Genomic DNA, 24,465 nt, shown 5'->3' on the forward strand with positions numbered 1-24,465 from the left:
GGTTGGTGGTATAAGGCTCTTTGGGTAACAAAACGGATGGCACTGTGATAGATGCATCCAGTTTGCTGAGTAGAGTGTTGAAAGCCATTTTGTAGATGACATTGCCGAAGTCGAGGATCAGTAGGATAGTCAGTTTTACTAGGGTAAGTTTGGTGGCGTGAGTGAAGGAGGCTTTGTTGCGAAATAGAAAGCCGATTCTAGATTTGATTTTGGATTGGAGATATTTGATATGAGTCTGGAAGGAAAGTTTACAGTCTAGCCAGACACCTAGGTATTTGTAGTTATCCACGTATTCTAGGTCAGAACCGTCCAGAGTAGTGATGCTAGTCGGGAGGGCGGGTGCAAGCAGCGAACGGTTGAAAAGCATGCACTTGTTTTTGCTTGCGTTTAAGATCAGTTGGAGGCCACAGAAGGAATGTTGTATGGCATTGAAGCTCGTTTGGAGGTTAGTTAACACAGTGTCCAAAGAAAGGCCAGATGTACACAGAATGGTGTCGTCTGCGTAGAGGTGGATCAGGGAATCACCCGCAGCAAGAGCAACATCATTGATATATACAGAGAAAAGAGTCGGCCTGAGAATTGAACCCTGTGGCACCCCCATAGAGACTGCCAGAGGTCCGGACAACAGGCCCTCCGATTTGACACACTGAACTCTATCCGAGAAGTAGTTGGTGAACCAGGCGAGGCAGTCATTTGAGAAACCAGGGCTATTGAGTCTGCCGACAAGAATGCGGTGATTGACAGAGTCGAAAGCCTTGCCCAGGTCGATGAAGACGGCTGCACAGTGCTGTCTTTTATCGGTGGCGGTTATGATATCGTTTAGTACCTTGAGCGTGGCAGAGGTGCACCCGTGACCAGCTCGGAAACCGGATTGCACAGCAGAGAAGGTACAGTGGGATTCGAAATGGTCAGTGATCTGTTTATTAACTTCGCTTTCAAAGACCTTAGAAAGGCAGGGCAGGATGGATATAGTGGGTCTAGAGTGTCACCCCCTTTGAAGAGGGGGATGACCGCGGCGGCTTTCTAATCTTTGGGGGATCTCGGACTAAATGAAAGAGAGGTTGAACAGACTGGTAACAGGGGTTGCAACAATGGCGGCAGATAATTTTAGAAAGAGAAGGTCCAGATTGTCTAGCCCAGCTGATTTGTACGGTTCCAAGTTTTGCAGCTCTTTCAGAAGATCTGCGTTCTGGATTTGGGTGAAGGAGAAGCTGGGGAGGCTCAGACAAGTAGCTGCGAGGGGTGCGGAGCTGTTGGCCGGGGTTGGGGTAGCCAGGAGGAATGCATGGCCAGCCGTAGAGAAATGCTTATTGAAATTTTAGATTTTCATGGATTTATCGGTGGTGACCGTGTCGCCTAGCCTCAGTGCAGTGGGCAGATGGGAGGAGGTGCTCTTGTTCTCCATGGACTTTACAGTGTCCCACAACCTTATGGAGTTAGAGCTACAGGATACAAATGTCTGTTTGAAAAAATGTGCCTTTGCTTTCCTGACTGACTGCGTGTATTGGTTCCTGACTTACCTGAACAGTTGCATATCGCGGGGACTATTCGATGCTATTGCAGTCCGCCACTAGATGTTTTTGTGCTGGTCAAGGGCAGTCAGGTCTGGTGTGAACCAAGGGCTATATCTGTTCTTGGTTGTACATTTTTTGAAAGGGGCATGCTAATTTAAGATGGTGAGGAAATTACTTTTAAAGAACGACCAGGCATCCTCGACTGACGGGATGAGGTCAATATCCTTCTAGGATACCTGGGCCAGGTCGATTAGAAAGGCGTGCTCGCATAAGTGTTTTAGGGAGCGTTTGACAGTGATGAGGGGTGGTCGTTTGACCGTGGACCCCATAGCGGATGTAGGCAATGAGGCAGTGATCGCTGAGATCCTGATTGAAAACAGCAGAGGTGTATTTGGAGGGCAAGTTGGTCAGGATAATATCTATGAGGGTGCCCATGTTTATGGATTTAGGGTTGTACCTGGTGGTTTCCTTGATAATTTGTGTGAGATTGAGGGCATCTAGCTTAGATTGTAGGACTGCTGGGGTGTTAAGCATATCCCAGTTTAGGTCACCTCACAGTGCGAACTCTGAAGATAGATGGGGGGCAATCAATTCACATATGGTGTCCAGGGCACAGCTGGGAGTTGAGGGGGGTCTATAGCAGGCAGCAACAGTGAGATACTTATTTCTGGAGAGATCCATTTTTAAAATTAGAAGCTCGAACTGTTTGGGCATAGACCTGGAAAGTATGACAGAACTTTGCAAGCTATCACTGCAGTAGATTGCAACTCCTCCCCTTTTGGGAGTTCTATCTTAATGGACAATGTTGTAGTTGGGTAGGGAAATCTCAATTTTTGGTGGCCTTCCTAAGCCAGGATTCAGACACGGCAAGGACATCGGAATTGGCGGAGTGTGCTAAAGCAGTGAGTAAAAAAACTTAGGGAGGAGGCTTCTGATGTTAACACACATGAAACCAAGGCTTTTTCGATTACAGAAGTCAACAAATGAGAGTGCCAAGGGCACACGCAGGGCCAGGGTTAGCCTCCACATCACCCGAGGAACAGAGGAGGAGGAGGATGAGGGTACGGCTAAAGACTAGCAAAACTGGTCATCCAGTGCGTTGGGGACAGAGAATAAAAAGAGCAGATTTCTGGGCGTGGTAGAATAGATTCAGGGCATAATGTGCAGACAGGGGTGCGGGTACAGTGGAGGTAAGCCCAGGTACTGAGTGATGATAAGAGAGGTTGCATCTCTGGACATGCTGGTTATACTGGGTGAGGTCACCGTATGTGTAGGAGGTGGGACAAAGGATGTATCTAAGGCATGTACAGTGGGACTAGGGGCTCTGCAGTAAACTAAAACCATGATCATTATCCTAAACAACAATATACAAGGCCTATTGATATTTGAGAGAGGCATAAAGCAATCACAGATGTTGATTGGGAGAGCTAGCTAAGTCAACAACAGCTAATCAGCTAAGTCAACAACAACAGGTAAAATGGCGATGAATGGGCATGGAAGGTCGGTTAACTACACACAGGGGCTAGGGCCGACAGATAAACAAAGGATAACAAAGCGGAGTACCGTGATAAATCAACAGTCCAGCAGGCATCAGCTATGTAGCCAAGTGATCATAGGGTCCAGTGTACAGCAATAGATGAAACAGGGAAAACGCTAGGTAGTCGTTAGTACCCTAGCACGCTGGAGACACCGTGTTTGAAGTTAGCAGTCCGGGGTAAGGAGAAGCATCTGCTCCATCGTCCGGCAAAGGAAGGCACAGCTGATGGAATTACGTCTGCGGACCAGTCGTGGTGGTACGGTGGTGCGCCGTGTCGACGAAGGGACCGGGCCAGATGGCGAAAGAGGTATTGTAGTTGTGGGAATTTCGTTTGCTAGCCGCCTGGCTCAGGGCTAGCTTTGGGGCTGGGTCACTCAGCTGTGATGATCAATGGTCCAGGGCTTTACGGCAGGAATCTGGTGTTGTAGTGGAGAAAAACAGTCCGATGCTGGCAGGTATTATCTTGGCTATAAAACGGCTGGTGCCTGAGCAGAGGGTAAAGGCCACTAGCAGTGGCTAACAATGACTAAATGGCTAGTAACTTTGCTAATTAGCTAGCTACCTTCTGATGAAAGTTTTGGCTATAGGGTCTAAAAAAAATAGCGGATCCTCGTGTCACGTACACTGGAATAATTAGCGCACTAAGCTGCAGCGCGATATGGTTTCCGCATATTATTTATTAGAAACGCACAAAACAACAAAGAAAGAACGAAACAAAGAAAGAACCGTAATCAAGAGGTGTAACATACACTAACTCAAAACAATATCCCATAAAACACAGGTGGAAAAAATGCTACTTAAATATGATCCCCAATTAGAGACGACAGCCAGCTTAGCTGCCTCTAATTGGGAATCATACCAAACACCAACACAGAAACACTAAAATAGAACCCCACATAGAAAATAATAACTAGAAACCCCCCCAGTCACGCCCTGACCTACTCTACCATAGAAAATAAGGGCTCTCTATGGTCAGGACGTGACACCGTGTCACATTGAGTGAGGCGGGTTACCGGAATGTATATTTAATTTAAAAATGGAAAAAGAGATTGAAAAAAAAGACTACAAAATAATAAAGGAAGGTGTGAATGACTGGTCAAATATCAACACCATTCTGAAACACCATGAGGGTCCTGAACACAAACAATATGATTAAGTGGAGAGAACTTGATCTGCGCCTAAGTGGGGATAGACTCTTGACCAGATACAAATGACAATTTTGGAGGCTGAAAGAAAGAGATGGCGGGATGTCCTTACACTTTTAATAAGTATCACCCAGTCTCTGACTGAAAGAAACCTAGCATTCAGGGATTCATCAGACAAATTTTCCCCAACCAGATAACAAGAAACTTCTTAAAATAGGTTGAATTACTGGCAAGATTTGACCCCGTTATGGAGTCTCTGAGGCCCAGACAACAGCCAAAAGCATTTGTGAATACATTCATGTGGAGGCTGTTCTGAAAGAGAAGAGACTGAAAAACAGCAAGAGGCATTTCAGCTATGAGGCTCCTGATGAACCAGTGACTGATGCATTGAAAAACGTGACGTCAACTTCTTAAACATTGTGGTCGACTCTGCTGTGACATCCATGGATGAGATATTTGAAATACTCAACCAGGTGAAAACCAAATATGGAGTGCTGCTGAAAAACCGACAGATTGAGCAAACTGTTTTAAAGGAGGGAGGATTGTAGTGGAAGCACTGGGGAGTCAGGTGTGACTGTGTGGCAATGGCAAATAGTTTACATGGCTCACAGGTCAGGTAGGAGGGCCCCTTTGTAGAATTTTGCATAGGGCTCCAGGGTGGTCAGGACCGGCTCTGGGCTGGTGGCTTGTTCATTTATCTGACAAGATATGCTTATAAGTCATGTGCCATTAGTATATATTATATACTTTTATAGTAAGAAGAAAATAATGTAACTTAGCTGAATAAAGTAGAAAGGATATTTTGCCCATTCCGGATCGAGTGCGCATATGAAGTGGCTATGTTGAGCATTAATGTGATCATTTGAAACCGGTCCGATACACTAGATTTCGAGTTATTTGGTCATGTTAGTTGTGAATGATACAAACCTTAGAATGTCAAAAAAGTCTAACATTTATGGGCTGCATGATGCGACTATAGACTATTGATGATTTGAGAAAGTTGCAAAAGAAAGCTTGCACTCTGTTCTTTCCCTCAGGCTGCACAGCTGTTCTCTCATCAAGTGATCATATTTTCACCCATCAGACTTTTCTCAATTTATTCTTGTCTTCCTGCCGGTACCGTTTTTCAATAATGCCTGGTAGGCTACTTCATTTTTTTGCTACGCTGTGCTTAATATAAGCAGCTGAGAAATAAATACACAAACACTTATTTCACTCCACGCATTAACCACTGTTTGAGGAGCTTGCTCTCGCTGCGTAACAGATGATATTCCGCCCCAACTCTGTATGCCATGGGCTCTTCAATCCTGTTCCTGTAGCTACCCAGTGCCTCATTTGGGATACCAAGTGAAATCTGTTCGGGAACATCGATAGTTTTCGCAACTAAACATATTTCACTAAACTGTTGACAGACCCTCTGCATGCTGAAGAAAGGGATACAGGAGAGAGAGGAGGAGGAGATGGAAACACAAGGTGGTGAATATATTCTGTATAGCTAAAGGTAATGTGCCACCCAATTAATAATTCAATTTAAAAAATCCCTATTACTAGGCTCAAAATGCACAATCAATGAACCAACAGCATCGCCTAGGGCTATACGTTCTTTCCCAGACTCATGGATATAGATTTTGGAGCAAAGCATAAGCTAACCAGTCCATCCAGAATGCATAATAATACAGTCCACACTCAAAGGCGATTACTTGAATTTGTTTAATTTTGGAGTATAGGTTAGACCAATTAAAGTATGTACCAAAGACATCTTAAATCATTTTTTAAATGTTTTTCTGACATGCATTATATTTGATCGGCTATGTACTGTATAAGGCGCAATCATCATTTTAATTCAGCTATTTTTTGGGGCTTGGGCTGATAAACCTATGCATATCCATAAGCTGTAATATGCCTGTGTGTGTTTTAAATGAACCTTCACCTAATGCTGACCTCAATGCTCACATTGTGTGTGTGAGCATTGCAAAATAAATGTACACATATATGTTATTCAATCATTGCTATCAATCATTGTTATTCAATCATTGCTATCAATCATTGTTATTCAATCATTGCAATCAAGTGGCCAGGTGCTAAAATATAAATTGTTTCTATTTGTGATGCTCAACACACTGCAAGTCCTGCCTCTCCGATCTCCTCATTGGTTCTTAGGAGCATATACCCACATGGGTAATTGAAAGATGAACTGAGATTCAGACTCTAGTCAGTTGTGGTAATGTACCTAAAGTTGGTTGCCAACCGCCATATGAAGTCTAAAATAAGAAGAAGCCTGAAGGAAGGAGGAGAGATTACTAGAAACAAATGCGGTTTACCGTTTTATCTGTGGATTAGTTGGCGGAGTAGAGGACCTTCTGCGTTTCAGGTAAAATAACAACCCAATGTTTATATCCCAGGACAAATCTAGCTAAATTGCCATAACTGTTTAAAGCTTTTCAACCTGTCCCCAAATTAATATAATTGTTTCAGAGTTTGTTGTGATATTTCAACCTGCGTGTCCTGATCATGTCTGGTTTGGGTGGAAAAAATCAACTTGGGGTCTGGTCAGCATTTTAAGCTTTGAAACAACATCCACAATGACCATGTCCTACACTCAGTTTCAACCTGCTGTTGAACTTCTTTTTTCAAAATTGATCAATCACAGTGAGGTGAGTTTTAAAAGCACATACTGTCTTGATAAGTGTTTGATGTGATTTTCAAATTCAGTTGCATTGACATCAGAGTGGTTAGAGGGACAATAGAGCCCTGAGTACCAGGCAATTAGCAACCTGATGATTGTTAGCGAGTTGGGAACTACTAACACATGTCCAGAGTGTGTGCATAAGAGGAGATTACCGTTACTCAGTCAAGTGAAATTTTACTGCGGTCATGACTCATGACTGCCGGTGTGGCGGTAATACGGTCACCGCAACAGCCGTAGCTGCTGGACTGTGCTGAACTGAGTGGATGTCCTGTCTGTCCTCAACTGGCTGTTTGTGCTGTGTTAGTGGAGGGATGAGGTCGGCATAAATCTGCACACACACAGCTGCGTGGTGTTTACTGCAGGGGCCGGCGGGGGTTGCAGGGGGTAGTGTTTTCTTTTTTTCCTATTGCATTGAGGAAGTTATAAATTACTGTAGAGTGGGGTTTGTAGCGAGCTAGCTCTCTATCTGTCTGAGAGGGATATATACCGTCTGTGTTCAGTCAGGGAAATGGAATCTCAGGAGGGAGAATTGCTAAGTTGCTAAGTTGGTGTCTTAAATGCATCATTATCTTCCCAAGTTGTAACGTTCAGTTTACTGTCTCTACAGTCAAACTCCTCTCATTGAGTTGAAACAAAACAAGCTGCATCCAAAACAGATGACACCATCATATCCATCCCTCCAAATCATGTTTTTACACCCCATAAATAAGGGTGTATCTTCACAGTGAAGAAAAGGACCTGATTGGGATCTGTATGACTTGGGGGAGAATGTAAATAAGACCTTAGGGACTGTAGCAACAGGCTTTGTCATCACTCTGACAGAGAGAGAAAGATCTTACCAACATCACAGCCCTGTCACAGAGAGTAGAGCGCTGGGAACCATCACGCACACACACACACACACAGGAGAGGGGCTTGTGAACGCAGCCCAGCAATTAAACGCATCAAGAGGGAAAGCCAACTGCCAGTCCAGCTGTTTGAACTTCAGCATAAACAGATCCACACAAGATAGCTGGTTTCCGCTAGCTAGGCCCAAAGATCCAGCCTCTCTGGAGGAATGTGTGAGGAGCGGCACTGGGCCTGACTGAGGGGGAAGGAGAATAATTGCCTTTCATAACCCAATGCCTCACACTGGCTCCATTTACTAACAAACAACAACTGTCCAGAGCAGGAGGAACATAAAGCTGCCACTTTCACCATCAGGGAGAGAAAAGAAAGAGAGAGAGAGATACATAATGTATACCCGGTTATGTCATGGTGATTGTTTAGAATATATGGAGGCTTATGAAAGCTTGGGTCATACTGTATGTTGTAACTTGGTCATGTGGCGACAGAGCAGTCATTCATATGGATTCTCTTTCTGTTCACACACGTGGTGACATCTGTGTGTTGTGAAAACAGGCCCAGGCAGGGAGCGCTGTTATGCAATATTATGCAGTATAGTATGGCCGCATTGTGATGAGCTCCGGTTTTTAGGGGTAATGTTTGGAACAGGCTGGGGGATAAGTCAGCTCTGGAAAACTCACATTATTCAGCTTTTCATAATGAATTGTGCTCCGTCCTCACTAAATGACAAACATTTGTAATGACTTCCCTCCATCTCGAAGTCAAGTTGAAAACAATGGGCGCCGCATGCAGAGGCCCCTGGTCCACCACATCTAAAGCCCAGGCAGTGGTGACTTTCAGCTTAGTCTCATACAGATGACCCTGGCTGCCTGGCTTCCTCCTCAAAGCTGTAACACCTACAGGGTTAACTCAGGCCGCTACACTAGGGTATTAAGGTTGGCATGTTATTAAATCCCTTTTTTCCTTTATTATGCTTTGCACCTGCTTTTGAAACGAGGATAAGAGGGCTTTTGTTGTGCGGGACCGGGGCAGGCCCCAGGGGGCCTGTAAGGTAGGACCAGGAGGGGGCCAGGGATGCAGGGGAGAGGGGAGTGTAGAAGGTACTTACACATGGCCCAGCTCGTGAGCGATGGTGAAGGAGGCGCTGAGTCCGTTCTCTTCGCTGATGGAGCAGCTCCGGTAAGGGTCACACATGGTCCCCAGCTCCGCCAGCCCTGGAAGGTCACACAGCTGCTTGAACGGACAGAGGGAAAAAATCCTTCCACCGCTCCACCACTAAAGGCGAGTAAGCCATCAAACGTCTGTTCCGTAAGAGAGATTAGTAATGCCCTCCATCACCCTCTCCTACTAAACAGTAGACCATTCTGATCGGTCACTACAGTATATTAGCTGTCAGCTTCTGTTATAAACTCATTACTGTACATTAGATCTCAGTCTCCAAGGGTGTCTCAGGGAGAGTTGGGAAATGTGAAAAAAAACACACATTTACAATTCACACGTGCGTATAATACATTGAAAAAATACAATCACCAACCAAATAATTTATGATTTAGATACTAGCTGATTGTGAAACATTCAAACAGAAGTGTTTATCTTAAAGTGAAGCTGTTTGTTTACCCAATGTATCACACTTGTCTTTAGCTCGGCAGATGTCTTCCCTGTGAGAAGACACAAGCACAAACAACACATACCATTATTCATCATCTGTATAAAAGCAGTTGAATGTGTGTTAGGGTAGTAAGATCATGTAGATGGATAAGTAAATACTGTACCTGGTGATCAGGAGTGCAGTGTCATGGTGGGAAGGGTGACTGTCATCCTGGACATTTTGAGTCTGTTGCCAGACACAGAAGTTGTGGAGGGTAGTAGCAGCATTGAAATTTATTGAGGGTCCATCCTGTGAGACATGACATAGAGACAGTGCTGAGGATTTGAACAAGTCTTCCTAGCTAAAATATGTTTTTTAAAAATGTAACCAGATGTAAAGAAAATGTTTTAAAATAATTAACCATGTATCTGTCACAATTGAAAATATTTAGCTATCTACCATTACAAGCCCATGTGCTGTATGCCCTCAGTCCTAGACTAGTCAAATCACAGTTGTGGTAGTAGCACATAACAGTAATATATTTTTCTTTGAGGAGATTTCACTTGAGGCTTTCCTCTGGCAAAGGAGTGCAGTGTCCTTCTGAAGGGCTACAGAGAGAGACAAGGTACACGTGTGGCTGACGCCAGCTGTCTCAGAGTACTCACTCACTGCAGCCCCAGTGTCTGTTCTTACCTGTTCATTGTGGATGACAACCAGCTTGACAATCATGATGTTGATGAGGTTTCCTACACTAGGGTCCCTGTAGACCGCAGCAACCTGTAACAAGATGAACACACAGACAAGAAATGCAAACCTCTACTAATCAGGGGTTGGAACCGGTTCAGGGAGCAGAACTGAAAACCAGAAAATAACACAATTATTCGAGGAACAGAATCAGAACCAGAAATGAAAGTGATCTATACTGTTCCGGAACAGAACAGTTATTTTAAAAGCACGGGAACTGGTTAACAACGTTCTTTTACGTTCTGGGCATTTTTTTCCAGTACTACAAAGTGCTTATGCAAAGCCCTCACTTGAAACTTATTCCAGTATCTGCCTGTCAACTGGAAATATTTGCCAGTGTGTGTGCAGGCTACCTGCTTCGACGTTACAAGCGGAATTCAGAAATTAGGGAGAGATACTTAATTAGAAGAATGGATTAACTTTTACAATGCTAGTATACTATAGTTATCACGTTTCACGTTGGATTTATTAACTGCAAAAAGGTAAGACGTGTTTTTAATTCTAGTGCACCTCTGCACACACAAGCTTGTTAGCTAGCTAACTAATGTTCGCTCTGATCCAACGTAACCAACTCTCAGAAGTTCAAAGACATTCAAAGTTCCTCCATAGAAGCCACTCCTCAGTAGGTATAATTCTGTGGGCCTAATTCAGTTAATGCATGTCATAACAAGATGCCCAGTGCTTCAAGCCAAACTTCCTCCACCCTCTCTCGCTCTCTCCCCACCCGCAAAATTTCTGTCGCATCTCATGCCCTACACTGGCCTGTCCATAATGACAGGCAGCACAGTGTGTGTGTGTTTGTCTTTCATTATGATTAAACCATGCTGTTACGGCAAAATACAATTTGCTCTGAATGACTTTCCTTTACAGATTGCTATGGCGCGTACACGCTCCATAGCAAGCTGCTCTATCCGCACTGATTGGTGAAGTCATTTCATGTTGAGTTAAATGTAAAAATGTCTATTTCAGAGGTTTAAAAAGGAACAGAAAGGAGCAATATAAACTGATATTTTTTGGGGGTTCGAACCGGTTCAGAACTTCATTTTGCTGGTCGGAACAGTGGAACAGAACAAAAAAAAGAACTGTAAAATGATTTGGGTTCCAACCCCTGCTACTAATGGTAGAAAAACAGACAATAGGTCCATTTGAACTAATGCAAATACAAGTATTACTTTGAATGAGAGTAGATCTAGAGACCACATTCTGAAGGCTTGACTGAAAAAACAGGAAAAGTTGAAGAAAAGAAGGAATGAATGCATATCTTTATTCCTTCAGGGTAAGTTTAATCAACAGTATATTATGATATTATTACACGCAATTACAATTCCTCTAAGGTCCCCCTGGTGATGGGGGAGGGGGGGCTGGCTTGTGTGTATCCCGCCACTCCTTGGACAAAAGTTTTTTTGTGCCTTTTTTTGGTTCAGCCCTATCAGTGTGGGTCACTATCCTCCTGGGGCTATCCTAACAGAGCTCTGACAGGAACTCATTAGCCCTCTATAAACATTTAGCTGGTCAGAGCATAGGGGGCTGCGTGAAGCAGATCCCTCCTCTGGTAGACAGACATAGAGACAGGCAGGTAGACAGGAAGGCCGACAGAAAGGCAGGCAGGCAGGCAGACAAACAGATAGACAGGGTACCCAGACTATGATGTAGCCTGGTAAATAGACAATCAAGACTGATACCCTCGAGGAATGCGTCTATGTGGTCAGTGTAAACACTATGACATCATATCAGAGGGCTAGCAGCCCACCCATTAGCCCCCTGCTCCACTAACAGGCACAACGTGCTGTCACCATGACAATGAAGGATCAGTCTTGGCTGATTTCCTTATTCTTGTTTGAGATACAGGGTCTGGTTTCTGTTGGTTTGGCCGGAGAGTGCTGGGTCTTTTGATTGAGAGGCCCTGACAGGTTTTTATTTGACAGTTGTGTGCACGTGTGTGTATGTGTGAAAATAAGTGTGTGTACCGTCAAAATATTCTTCCTATTGCCTTTAAAGGGCTAAAGCTGAGGCCCATATGTGTCCAAATAGGTACAGTATTTTACAGTGTTGTATTTTGGTTGAGGTAACACCAGCATATGGTAACGTTAACCAAACTAAAAGCCAATAAGATCATAAAGAGCTGAGTCAGCCCAGTGAACCCCTTTATGAGTGACATCTCTAACTATGCAGGACAGGTTGCTATCAGAGTAACATTGGAAAGAGAAAACTGGCTATCAGCATTTCTGTCTTGCAATCTTAGGGATCCAACATACTGTCAGTTGCATCGTTTGGCAGGATTCATCACGTAAAGGCTAACAGGGTGTTGTGTCACATACAATCATAACTGTTGTGTCTCCCAATTTGTTGAATATATATTTTATTACACTGTAATGGTCTGTTTGGATTTTGCTCATTAGTTTTCACCCATGTGGATAGATATTTTACACAAAGGAGATGCATACAGTATTGTTTAATGTCATACAGTATAGAGGGGAAAACTGTTAACCTTAGATACTGAAAATAGGGTACGGTAGAAGGTCAACAGAACTGCCAACCAGATACCAATATTATTAACCACTTTAACTTATATTAAAGTGAATGACTTTGTATCACAGAAAAGTTACACTTCCTGAAACCATAGTAAGTAACCACAGAACAAATCTAGATTCAACCATGTATTTTTCTTTATAATAAAAAAAAACAATATTTTACTTACTACTGACATGATTGTTAGGATGTAGTGCTCGAGGTTGTGTCCGTGGTGGTGCACCATCTTGACGTCAGCAGTCAGCATCAGTTCCACATAGCGGGGGTACGAGAGGAACCTCTTCTGCCTGGACGGTGCTCTGTGACGGGGGTCTGAGGAGTTGGAGGTGGTGGAGAGGCGGTCTATCTTGTAGCCGGTGTGGTGGATGCCCATTCGGTCTCTCAGGGAATCCAGCTCTTCTACCATAGTCCTGTTGCTCTGAAAATTGACAACTGGCCTTTCCGATCCTTCCCCTGTCAGGAAATAGAACGTCAATTAACAGAGTTGCATGATCTGGTTAAAGGTAATATGGTAATAGGAATGGACTTGGACCTGAGTGTAAATAGTGGAACACAATACAATTTTGTAGAAGACAAGAAAACCTCACACCTTTTATGTTACATCTACAAGCATTTCCTGCCGCAGTATGGAACGTCTAAAGCTAAAGAGAAAGGCCTCATTTTAGCCACATTCCAAAGACCAAACCCCCACATAATGGACTTTCAAGACAACCTTCCATAAATGACTGTGTCATTCCAAGGTTCTGAAGAACAGTTGTAACAATGACACAGGGGCAGTAACAGAGGTTATAGGTTAAGAATTTGAAGGTCAGACAAGCTGCACTCCTGTGCCTGCACTTCAACTTATACAAACACAGAAAACCATCTAATACGGCTATTATTAACGACAGACTATTCCCACTGCTGCCTCTTCATTTACCAGGGGCTTGCCGCAGTGTGTACTCCACATGGGAACATGAATTTAAACCACTTCATTTAAACCATCGCCCATATATCACAGCAAATGAAAGGATCTGTCAAGTGTCAGTTGTGCAGAGGTGAGGACGGAGTCAGGTGCAGGACACAGAGCTGAGTAAAACAACGTACTTTACTCTGAAAAATAAATCAGCCAAAATACATCCACGCAGGGATTAACAAACCCTAACACAAAAGACTAACACAAGACCAGGAACAATCACGCACAAAACATAATGAGAACCAGAGGGTTAAATAGGGAAACAATAATAACGTAATGGGACAAGACATAACAAATGGAAATAGAAACGTGGATTGGTGGCAGCTAGAAAGCCGGTGACGACGACCGCCGAACTCCGCCCGAACAAGGAGAGGCACCAACTTTGGCGGAAGTCGTGACAGGGTCACTGAGGGAGGAAAAGTTTAACAGAACATTACAGCTGAAACGCAACAGATACCAGATTCCGACTTTCAGGCAAACACAGTTATATTCAGGCCAAAGGAAAAAGCACTTAACAACCTTAAAAGGTAAAAAGGGTACAGAAAGCAGCCATATTCTCTGGCTACACGGAGGCCATTGGCATCACTTCCAATTCTTCCCTCTGTTAGATGGACCTCAGATTAAATGCACGTGTAGCACAGCAGAGCTCAGTCATTGAGAGGTGAGAGATGGATTCCTTTTCCTTGATGACAAGGATTGGATAAGAGGAACTGAGGGGAGAGAAAGAAAGAGAGAGTGCGAGAAAGTGAACGACAGAGAGGGGGGGTATGAGAGAGAAAGAGGATAAGATGAAGATGGGAAAGCACGCTGAAGCCAACTTGTGGAGGTGAAGGAAGGGAGAGGGATATAATATATAATAATAATATAATATATATATGCCACTACGTGTGTTTATGTTGTCTGTGCAGAAGGTAATTTCTTTCCTGGGACACTATGCTGCTGAAGCACAACAGCACCAGGGAAGAGGAGCCAGGGTCAGGGCTGTGGGACTGGGGTAGGGGGGGCTTCCACTTTTTGCTCAGGCAACCTACAAAAGTAGAGAGATAATAGAGAGCAAGCCTGACATGCCAGGTCGCAGTTGTAAATGAGAACTTGTTCTCAACTGGCCTACCTGGTTAAATAAAGGTGAAAGAAATCAAACGTACATAAAAAATGCTTCAATGTGTTGGTCCAAGATCAACAATGCATCTGGATGGATTAGGTTTGGCCATGGATATGCATGATGAAAAGTACACCATGCATCAGGCTGCCCGGATATGAGCTAATGTATAGCCACATGTGCTGAGCTGTCCGACTCTTAACAGAAAGAAGGTTTGAAATATTTCTGCTGCCTCACAGCTGAGGAAAGATAGATCTCTATGGTCGGACAAACCGTCCTATCAGTAGCTGGTGCTGGGAAGAGAGAGGAAGACTGCAGAAGACTGTGATCCAAGCACCTGCTGGAATGACCAGTTAACCGTCAATACTAACTCTCTATCATACTGTTTTCCTGCACTGAAGTTACTGAGACTGCATCAAAATAAAGTGTACTTTTGTAAAGTGTCTGGAAGGCAGCGATGGCCATAGACAATATACTGCACAACACACATAATTTCCTACCAATTACCAACTTAATTTATTTCATATATTCTCTTTACCTCTGGGAATTATTTCTTACATTATTAGCCCAGAATTTGTTTGGTGTTATTACCTACAGCCGGGAAGAACTATTGGATATCAGAGCGGCGGTAACTCACCAGCACTACCAGCATTACGACCAGGAATATAATTCCCGAAGCGGATCCTTTGTTCGCACAAAGGGCAATTAAACTGATTCTAGAGGCCGACCCAAAACAACGCTGGTGGGGGAGAGGTACTCGGAGTGGATTTCTAGTCTGACTTAGGAGGCACACACACCACCCACATCTTCCGAGTATATTACAATGTTCAGCCTCTGGATAATAAAGTTGACGAGCTCAGGGCGACAGTTTCTTTCAGGGATTGTAACATACTCTGTTTCACGAAAACATGGCTCTCTCGGGATATACTGTTAGAGTTGGTCCAGCCAGTTGGGTTCTCAGTTCATCGCGCAGACAGGAACAAAGAAGGGTGGGGGTGTATGTTTTATGTTTCATGTGTATGTTTCCTGATTAACTCATGGACTCATGGTGTAATTGTGAAAACGTACAGGAACTCAAGTCCTTTTGTTCACCCAACCTAGAATACCTACCAATCAAATGCCGACCGTATTATCTCCCAAGATCATTTTCTTTGGTTATAGTCATGGCCGTGTATAACCCCCCTCAAGCCGATACCACGACAGCCCTCAAAGAACTTCACTGGACCTTATGCAAACTGGAAACCACATATCCTGAGGCCGTATTCATTTTAGCTGGAGATTTTAACAAAGCAAATTTGAGGAAAGTTAAATCAACACATCGAAGTTATATCAACAGCATTTGAGCAAAACTGAAAGTGAGCACCACTTCATCACACCATGGCAAGGTGACTGGGAATATGTCAGAATAAAAACAGTGTAGTTATTCCCTGCACAAGGCAATCAAACCGGCAAAACTTTATTATAGAGACAAAGTGGAGTCGCAATTCAACACCTCAGACACGAGGAATACTGCACCGCCTACAACCGCAGGGCTCTCCAGAGGGTAGTTTGGTCTGCCCAAAGTATCACTGGGGGAAAACTACCTTCCCTTTATGACACCTACAGCACCCGATGTCACAGGAAGGACAAAAATAGCATCACAGACAACAACCACCCGAGCCACTGCCTGTTCACCCCACAATCATCAATTTTTTAAAGATGGCTCTGAAGAACATGGCTGACGTTTTACATTCTCCCAACCAATTGTGCTGCTTTGTTATGTTTTTGCATTATTTGTAACTTATTTCTTAACATATTGTGTACATCATGTTGCTGCTACCGTTTCTTATGACCAAAAATAACTTCTGGACATCAGAACAGCAATTACTCACTGTGGATTGGAAGAAACGTTTTCCTTTTACGATGAGTAGGATATCCCGTGCTTACTGGATCCACGCCCTTTGCGTGAAGAATCAATGTCTTTTGCGTGAAGAAAAGACGCAGGAAAAGGGGACGCAGATCGGGCAGCATTCTGAGAATCCATAGGCGAGCAAGTAAACTCCCGCTGCCATCCGTTCTTCATGCTAACGTGCAATCATTGGAAAATAAAATGATGACGTTCGATTAAGGTTATCCTACCAACGGGACATCAAAAACTGTAACATCTTATGTTTCACCGAGACTTGGCTGAACGACGATACGGACAATAACAGCTGGTGCATGATGTCTAATATTAAAGAAGTCTCGAGGTATTGCTCGCCTGAGGTAGAGTACCTTATGTTAAGCTGTAGACCACACTACAAGAGAGTTCTCATCTATATTATTTATAGCCATCTATTTACCACCACAGAACGAAGCTGGCACTAAGACCGCTCTCAACCAACTCTATAAGGCCATAAGCAAAAAAGAAAATGCTCATCCAGATGCGGAGCTCCTAGTGGCCGGGGACTGTAAAGCAGGCAAACTTAAATCAGTTTTACCAAATTTTACCAGCGTGTCACATGTGCAACCATAGAAAAAAAATCCTAGACCACCTTTACTCCACACACAGAGATGCATACAAAGCTCTCCCCTGCCCTCCATTTTGCAAATCTGACCATAATCCTATCCTCCTGATTCCTGCTTACAAGCAAAAACTAAAGCAGGAAGTGCCAGTGACTCGCTCAATACGGAAGTGGTCAGATGATGCGGATACTACACTACAGGACTGCTTTGCTAGCACAGACTGGAATATGTTCTGGGATTCATCCAACTGCATTGAGGAGTACACCACCTCAGTCATCCATCAATAAATGCAGCGACAACGTCGTCCCGACAGTGACTGTACGTACACATCCCAACCAGAAGCCATGGATTACAGTCAACATCCGCATTGAGCTAAAGGCTAGAACTGCCGCTTTCAAGGAGCGGGAGACTAATCCGGACGATTATAAGAAATCCCTCAGACGAACCATCAAACAAGCAAAGCGTCAATACAGGATTAAGATTGAATCCTACTACACCGGTTCTGACGCACGTCGGATGTGCCAGGGCTTGAAAACTGTGGACGTGAGATGGAAACCCAGACGTGAGATGCACACATCCAACGCTGTGTGATAGGTTAACATTCACAAAGCCACTGGGCCAGACGGATTACCAGGACGTGTACTCAAAGCATGCGCGGACCAACTGTCAAGTGTCTTCACTGACATTTTCAACCTCTCCCTGACCGAGTCTGTAATACCTACATGTTTCAAGCAGACCAACATAGTCCCTGTGCCCAAAGAAGTGAAGGTAACCTGTCTAAATGATTACTGCCCCGTAGCACTCACGTCGGTAGCGATGAAGTACTTTGAAAGGCTAGTCATGGCTCACATCAACAGCATCCTCCCGGACACCCTAGACCCACTCCAATTCGCATTCCGCCCAAACAGATCCACAGATACGCAATCTCAATCGCACTCCACACTGCCCTTTCTCACCTTGACAAAAGGAACACCCATGTGAGAATGGTGTTCATTGACTACAGCTCAGCGTTCAACACCATAGTGCCCACGAAGCTCATCACTAAGCTAAGGACTCTGGCACTAAACACCTCCCTCTGTAACTGGATCCTGGACTTCCTGACGGGCCACCCCAGGTGGTAAGAGTAGGTAACAACACGTCTGCCACGCTGATCCTTAACTCTGGGACCAGTCAGGGGTGTGTACTTAGTCACCTCCTGTATTCCCATGTTCACCCATGACTGCGTAGCCAAACATGACTCAAACACCATCATTAAGTTTGCTGACGACACAACAGTGGTAGGCCTGATCAGCGACAACGATGAGACGGCCTATAGGGAGGAGGTCAGAGAACTGGCAGTGTGGTGCAAGGACAACAACCTCTAACTCAGTGTGAGCAAGACAAAGTAGCTGATTGTGGACTACAGGAAAAGGCGGGCCGAACAGGCTGTAGTGGAGGGGGTCGAGAGTTTAAAATTCCTTGGTATCCACATCACCAACGAACTATCATGGTCCAAACATACCAAGACAGTCGTGAAGAGTGGACGCCAAAACCTTTTTCCCCCTAAGGAGACTGAAAAGATTTGGCATGGGTCCCCAGATCCACAAAAGGTTCTACAGCTGCACCACTGAGAGCATCCTGACCGGTTGCATCACCGCCTGGTATGGCAACTGCTCGGCATCTAACCATAAGGCGCTACAGAGGGTAGTGCGAACGGTCCAGTACATCACTGGGGTCAAGCTTCCTGCAATCCAGAACCTGGCGGTGTGAGAGGAAAGCCCATGAAATTGTCAGAGACTCCAGTCACCCAAGGTATAGATTGTTTTCTCTGCTACCGCACGGCAAGAGGTACCGGAGCTCCAAGTCTAGGACCAAAAGGCTCCTCAAAACTTTCACCCCCACCTACATGTACAAATTACCTCAACTAACCAGTACCCCCGCACACTGACCCGGTACCGGTGCCCCCTGTATATAGCCCTGTTATTCTTATTGTGTTACTTATTATTATTTATTTTAATTTTAGTCTACTTGGTAAATATCTTTTTAAACTCTTGAGCTGCATTGTTGGTTAAGGTCTTGTAAATAAGCATTTCACGGTAAGGTCTACACTTACTGTATTCGGCGCATGTGACAAATAAAGTTTGATTTGATTTGAAGGCGAGGTCAGTACAGGTGCATCAATGCTGGGACCGAGAGACTGAAAAACAGATTCTATCTCAAGACCATCAGAAATAGCCGTCACTAGCACATTAGAGGCTGCTGCCTATATATAGACTTAAAATCACTAGTCACTTTAATAAGGTTTACATACCTTGCATTATTCATCTCATATGCATATACTGTATTCTACACTATTCTACTGTATCTTATTCTATGCCGTTCGGACATTGCTTGTCCATATATTTATTTTTTCTTAATTCCATTCCTTTACCTAGATGTGTGTCTATTAGGTACTGTATATGTTGTGAAATTGTTAGATATGACTTGTTAGATATTACTGCACTGTCGGAGCTAGAAACACAAGCATCTCGGTTCACCCGCAATAATATCTGCTGAACACGTGTATATGACCAACAACATTTTATTTGTTTTTGGTAACCCTATCATAGTGAGTGTCCCCTTGTAGTTTGAGCCCCCGGCAATTCTCTATCAAACCAACAAGGACGTAGAGAAGGTTTAACAGAGGGAGAGAAAAGAGAGAGAGAAAAAGAAAAGGAAAGCTCCATTCATTTGAGGGATGGCCCTGGTGCGGCGGGCACACAAGATGGAGTGTGACACCCTGGCACAATGGCACACAACTCCTGCCGCCGTGAGTCCCTGCCCCATGCCAGTGCCAGGCGCCCGTGTCAGCGCCAAGCCCATCAGCTGGTGCCCATTGCCCATCCACACAGCAGCTGAGGTTGCTGGGCCGTGGTGAAGGCTCCTTTTTCCAGGACCTAGCGCGAAAGAGACCTCCAGAACACCAGCAGACAGATTTTCTCACTGCAGAGCAGAGCTTACAATCCCTCATTGAAGAAAAGAAGAAAGGGTAGACTAGAGGTTCTAATGTTTCTATGTAGTGTGCAGTCTGAGTGAGAAGTGAATAGTGTGGAAGTGGAGTACAGTAAGTTGAGGAGGAGAAGGAAATATGGCCTTTAAAGCTACACACAACCTTTCCGAAATCGTCTTACAGTCAAACACCCCCACTGGCCGATGAGCTGCTACTTACACTGTGAGAAGAATAGTTTGGGCTAGCCCTGGCTCGACTGAAAGACATTTCTGACAGACCCAAACATAGGGGAATTTATATCTCAATTAAAACAGTATTAAACATAGATATTTATCAAACATTTTATCAAATAAAACATCCATAAATCCCCTCTTCCAGATAACTACTGTAGCAAATCATACTAGCAGTACAGCCCAACACATAATGGCACATATTTCAGCAAAGCGTGCCATCTATGAAGACAATGTTTTTGTCGGCACGAGTGTACACATCACTGTGAAATCAAAAGCAATGCCAATACAGAGCAGTAAACGGTGAGCGTTATAATCGCAATAACGTTTCATGACTTAAAGGTGCACTATACAGAAATGGCCCTGCCATTTCCTGGTTGCTAAAATTCTACTAGTTCGCCTAATTTCAGTTTATGTGACAAAACAAGCAAGTATAGTGTAGAAAATCCTTATTTTCCGTAAACAAAAATATTGTATTTTCAACTGTTTGAAGCTGGTGTACAAAACCAGAAAGTAAAAAAATGCAAAAACAAAACTTAAGAACAGGAAGCATAGAAATAGTGCACATAGAACAACCCTACCTAATATATACCTCTTCTTAGACTTGCTTTCAATGAGGATGGAAGATCTATAACACATATTTCTATGTGAATTTGGTCGTGTCCTCCAAAAAGTTACATATTTCAGCTTCAACACTATGTATTCTTCGAATACGACCTTATTACACACTCACACAAACACAATTGCACACAGGGCGTTTGACCACAATAACCACAAAAAATGTACCCATATATATTGTTTTTTGTTGACAATCCATGAAACATCCAAACAATAGTATATATTTTTCTACAACAAATGTTTGTTGACATTCAAGCATGATGTCAACAAATATGACGTTGTCCTCCTCTTCAGCTGGATTAAAGTCAATTTATTTCATACTCCAATGCACTAAAACCTCTTTTCACTCTCGTTCAGAAGTATCAATGCCAAAAGCCCAACAATAGGGAACACTGATTTCATTGTTGAGCTAATTAACATTATTTTACAATAACCCACTGGGAGAGAATGAGCTCTGTCACTTGGGTGCCAATTAGGGAGACAGTGTAGTCCGCAGCATTGTATAGCTGTAGTGTACCTTACAGCAAGCATAGATCATGCCTGGGCCAATCAAGGGTCATGTTGTTATGGTCATTTAATAAACAGTACAACATCCTCTAGACCCACACAGACCTACAATTAAGAGTAATTAAGTGGCTGCAAGCTAAACAGAAAAAATAGGGAACTAATTGTTGCTGTAGAATGAAAGCTTTTAAACATGGCTGCATGACTCTTGACCATTATAAAGAATGATAGCAGCATTCACACACTGTCTTCCCACAGTGGTGTCGGTGTTACTGTCCAGATCCATGTTAAAAGCTGTAGGGTGGCCAGGGGGTTAAGGGTTAGATTTCAGGTACCAGACTTTCTCAACAGGGAATCCCATTACTCTGCTCTGGAGTTCAACAACAATTTTATTTATTTATTTTATTTATTTCACCTTTATTTAACCAGGTAGGCAAGTTGAGAACAAGTTCTCATTTACAATTGCGACCTGGCCAAGATAAAGCAAAGCAGTTCGACAGATACAACGACACAGAGTTACACATGGAGTAAAACAAACATACAGTCAATAATACAGTATAAACAAGTCTATATACAATGTGAGCAAATTAGGTGAGAAGGGAGGTAAAGGCAAAAAAGGCCATGGTGGCAAAGTAAATACAATATAGCAAGTAAAACACTGGAATTGTAGTTTTGCAATGGAAGAATGTGCAAAGTAGAAATAAAAATAATGGGGTGCAAAGGAGCAAAATAAATAAATAAATGAAATACAGTTGGGAAAGAGGTAGTTGTTTGGGCTAAATTATAGGTGGGCTATGTACAGGTGCAGTAATCTGTAAGATGCTCTGACAGTTGGTGCTTAAAGCTAGTGAGGGAGATAAGTGTTTCCAGTTTCAGAGATTTTTGTAGTTCGTTCCAGTCATTGGCAGCAGAGAATTGGAAGGAGGCCAAAGAAAGAATTTGTTTTGGGGGTGACTAGAGAGATATACTGTCACGACTTCTGCCGAAGTCGTTGCCTCTCCTTGTTCGGGCGGTGCTCAGCGTTCGACGTCACCGGTCTTCTAGCCATCATTGATCCTTTTTTCATTTTCCTTTGGTTTTGTCTTGTCTTCCCACACACCTGTTTTCTATCCCATTCATTACCTGTTGTGTATTTAACCCTCTGTTTCCCCTCATGTCTTTGTCAGTGTAGTGTGAGTGTTTGTATAGGTGCGCGTCGGGTCCTCGTACCCATGTTTTGTTTGTTTGTACATTTATTGTTATGGAGCATACTCTTGGAACTTTATTAAAAGACTCCATTTGACTCTCCTGCGCCTGACTTCCCTGCCACCTATTACACCTATGCGTGACATATACCTGCTGGAGCGTGTGCTACAGGTGGGAGATGCTATGGTGACCAGCGATCTGAGATAAGGGGGGACTTTACCTAGCAGGGTCTTGTAGATGACATGGAGCCAGTGGGTTTGGCGACGAGTATGAAGCGAGAGCCAGCCAACGAGAGCGTACAGGTCGCAATGGTGGGTAGTATATGGGGCTTTGGTGACAAAACGGATTGCACTGTGATAGACTTCATCCAATTTGTTGAGTAGGGTATTGGAGGCTATTTTGTAAATGACATCGCCAAAGTCGAGGATTGGTAGGATGGTCAGTTTTACAAGGGTATGTTTGGCAGCATGAGTGAAGGATGCTTTGTGGATAGATATAAGTCTGTAGCAGTTTGGGTCAAGAGTGTCCCCCCCTTTGAAGAGGGGGATGACCGCAGCTGCTTTCCAATCTTTGGGAATCTCAGACGACACGAAAGAGAGGTTGAACAGGCTAGTAATAGGGGTGGCAACAATTTCGGCAGATAATTTTAGAAAGAAAGGGTCCAGATTGTCTAGCCCGGCTGATTTGTAGGGGTCCAGGTTTTCAGCTCTTTCAGAACATCAGCTGAATGGATTTGGGAGAAGGAGAAATGGGGAAGGCTTGGGCGAGTTGCTGTTGGGGGTGCAGTGCTGTTGACCGGGGTAGGAGTAGCCAGGTGGAAAGCATGGCCAGCCATAGAAAAATGCTTATTGAAATTCTCAATTATGGTGGATTTATCAGTGGTGACAGTGTTTCCTATCTTCAGTGCAGTGGGCAGCTGGGAGGAGGTGTTCTTATTCTCCATGGACTTTACAGTGTCCAATGATGATGAAACAGCTAGGTTGTCCTTCAATGTAACCATCTCTACCTCATGCGATAAGAGCAGTGAAAGCTGCCAGACATTCCTTGTTTCTCTCGTGTTGAGGAGAGAGAGAAGAGATGATGGTCAGTTCATTTCTGTCTGCTTTTTTCGTTGGGGAGAGTGAGCGCCCCTCTGAGATGTACAGTAAAGATGGGCTGCAGAAAACCAAGCTGTCATAATACCACGGCACTGAATCAATTACCCCAAAGCATTTGGCACGTACTTTCCCTTCAGTTTTTAATGAGACATGAGTGGTCTTAAAATGATTGAAACTGCATTTTCCCCCTGTGTCTCAACTCAATTTTACTGAGTTACAGTTCATATAAGGAAATCAGTCAATTGAAATAAATAAATTAGGCCCTAATCTATGGATTTCACGTGACACGGGAAAACAGATATGCATCTGTTGGTCACAGATACGTAAATACATTTTTATTGGCAGGAACTGGAACACGCTGTTGTTCACGTCAATCCAGAGCATCCCAAACATGCTCATTGGGTGACATGTCTGGTGATTATGCAGGCCATGGAAGTACTGGGACATTTTCAGCTTCCAGGAATTGTGTACAGATCCTTGTGACATGGGGCTGTGCATTGTCATGCTGAAACATAAGGTGATGGCAGAGGCCATTGAAGGTGAGCATTTCCCACTTAAGTCGACCATGACGACGAACTGCAGTCAGGTCAAGACCCTGCCATATGGAACATTTCTGGGATTTTTTATTTCAGCTCATGAAACATGGGACCAACACTTTACATGTTGCGTTTATATTTTTGTTCATAGTACTGTAGATCACAGCAGCAACATCTTGGATTCCACGCTCCATCTA

At 43.8% G+C, this 24,465-nt stretch overlaps 1 protein-coding gene across 3 annotated transcripts in view; it reads right to left on the minus strand.

The window, feature by feature from the left end:
* The window catches only part of LOC118401373 (A disintegrin and metalloproteinase with thrombospondin motifs 20-like), a 147,375-nt gene that overhangs the window by 104,661 nt on the left and 18,249 nt on the right, over positions 1–24,465 (minus strand). For 2 of the 3 annotated variants that reach the window (XM_035798833.2, XM_035798834.2), the window contains exons 4-8: positions 12,762–13,045; positions 10,013–10,096; positions 9,504–9,628; positions 9,349–9,389; positions 8,840–8,945 (exon numbers count right to left, since the gene is read on the minus strand). In XM_035798833.2, the coding sequence (XP_035654726.2) occupies positions 8,840–8,945; positions 9,349–9,389; positions 9,504–9,628; positions 10,013–10,096; positions 12,762–13,045 (640 nt within the window). Of the gene's footprint in view, positions 1–8,839; positions 8,946–9,348; positions 9,390–9,503; positions 9,629–10,012; positions 10,097–12,761; positions 13,046–24,465 lie in introns of those variants that run through there. The other variant, XM_035798835.2, reaches the window with a different exon arrangement.

The sequence above is a fragment of the Oncorhynchus keta genome, chromosome 22 (assembly GCF_023373465.1).
Source record: "Oncorhynchus keta strain PuntledgeMale-10-30-2019 chromosome 22, Oket_V2, whole genome shotgun sequence".
NCBI lineage: Eukaryota > Metazoa > Chordata > Actinopteri > Salmoniformes > Salmonidae > Oncorhynchus > Oncorhynchus keta.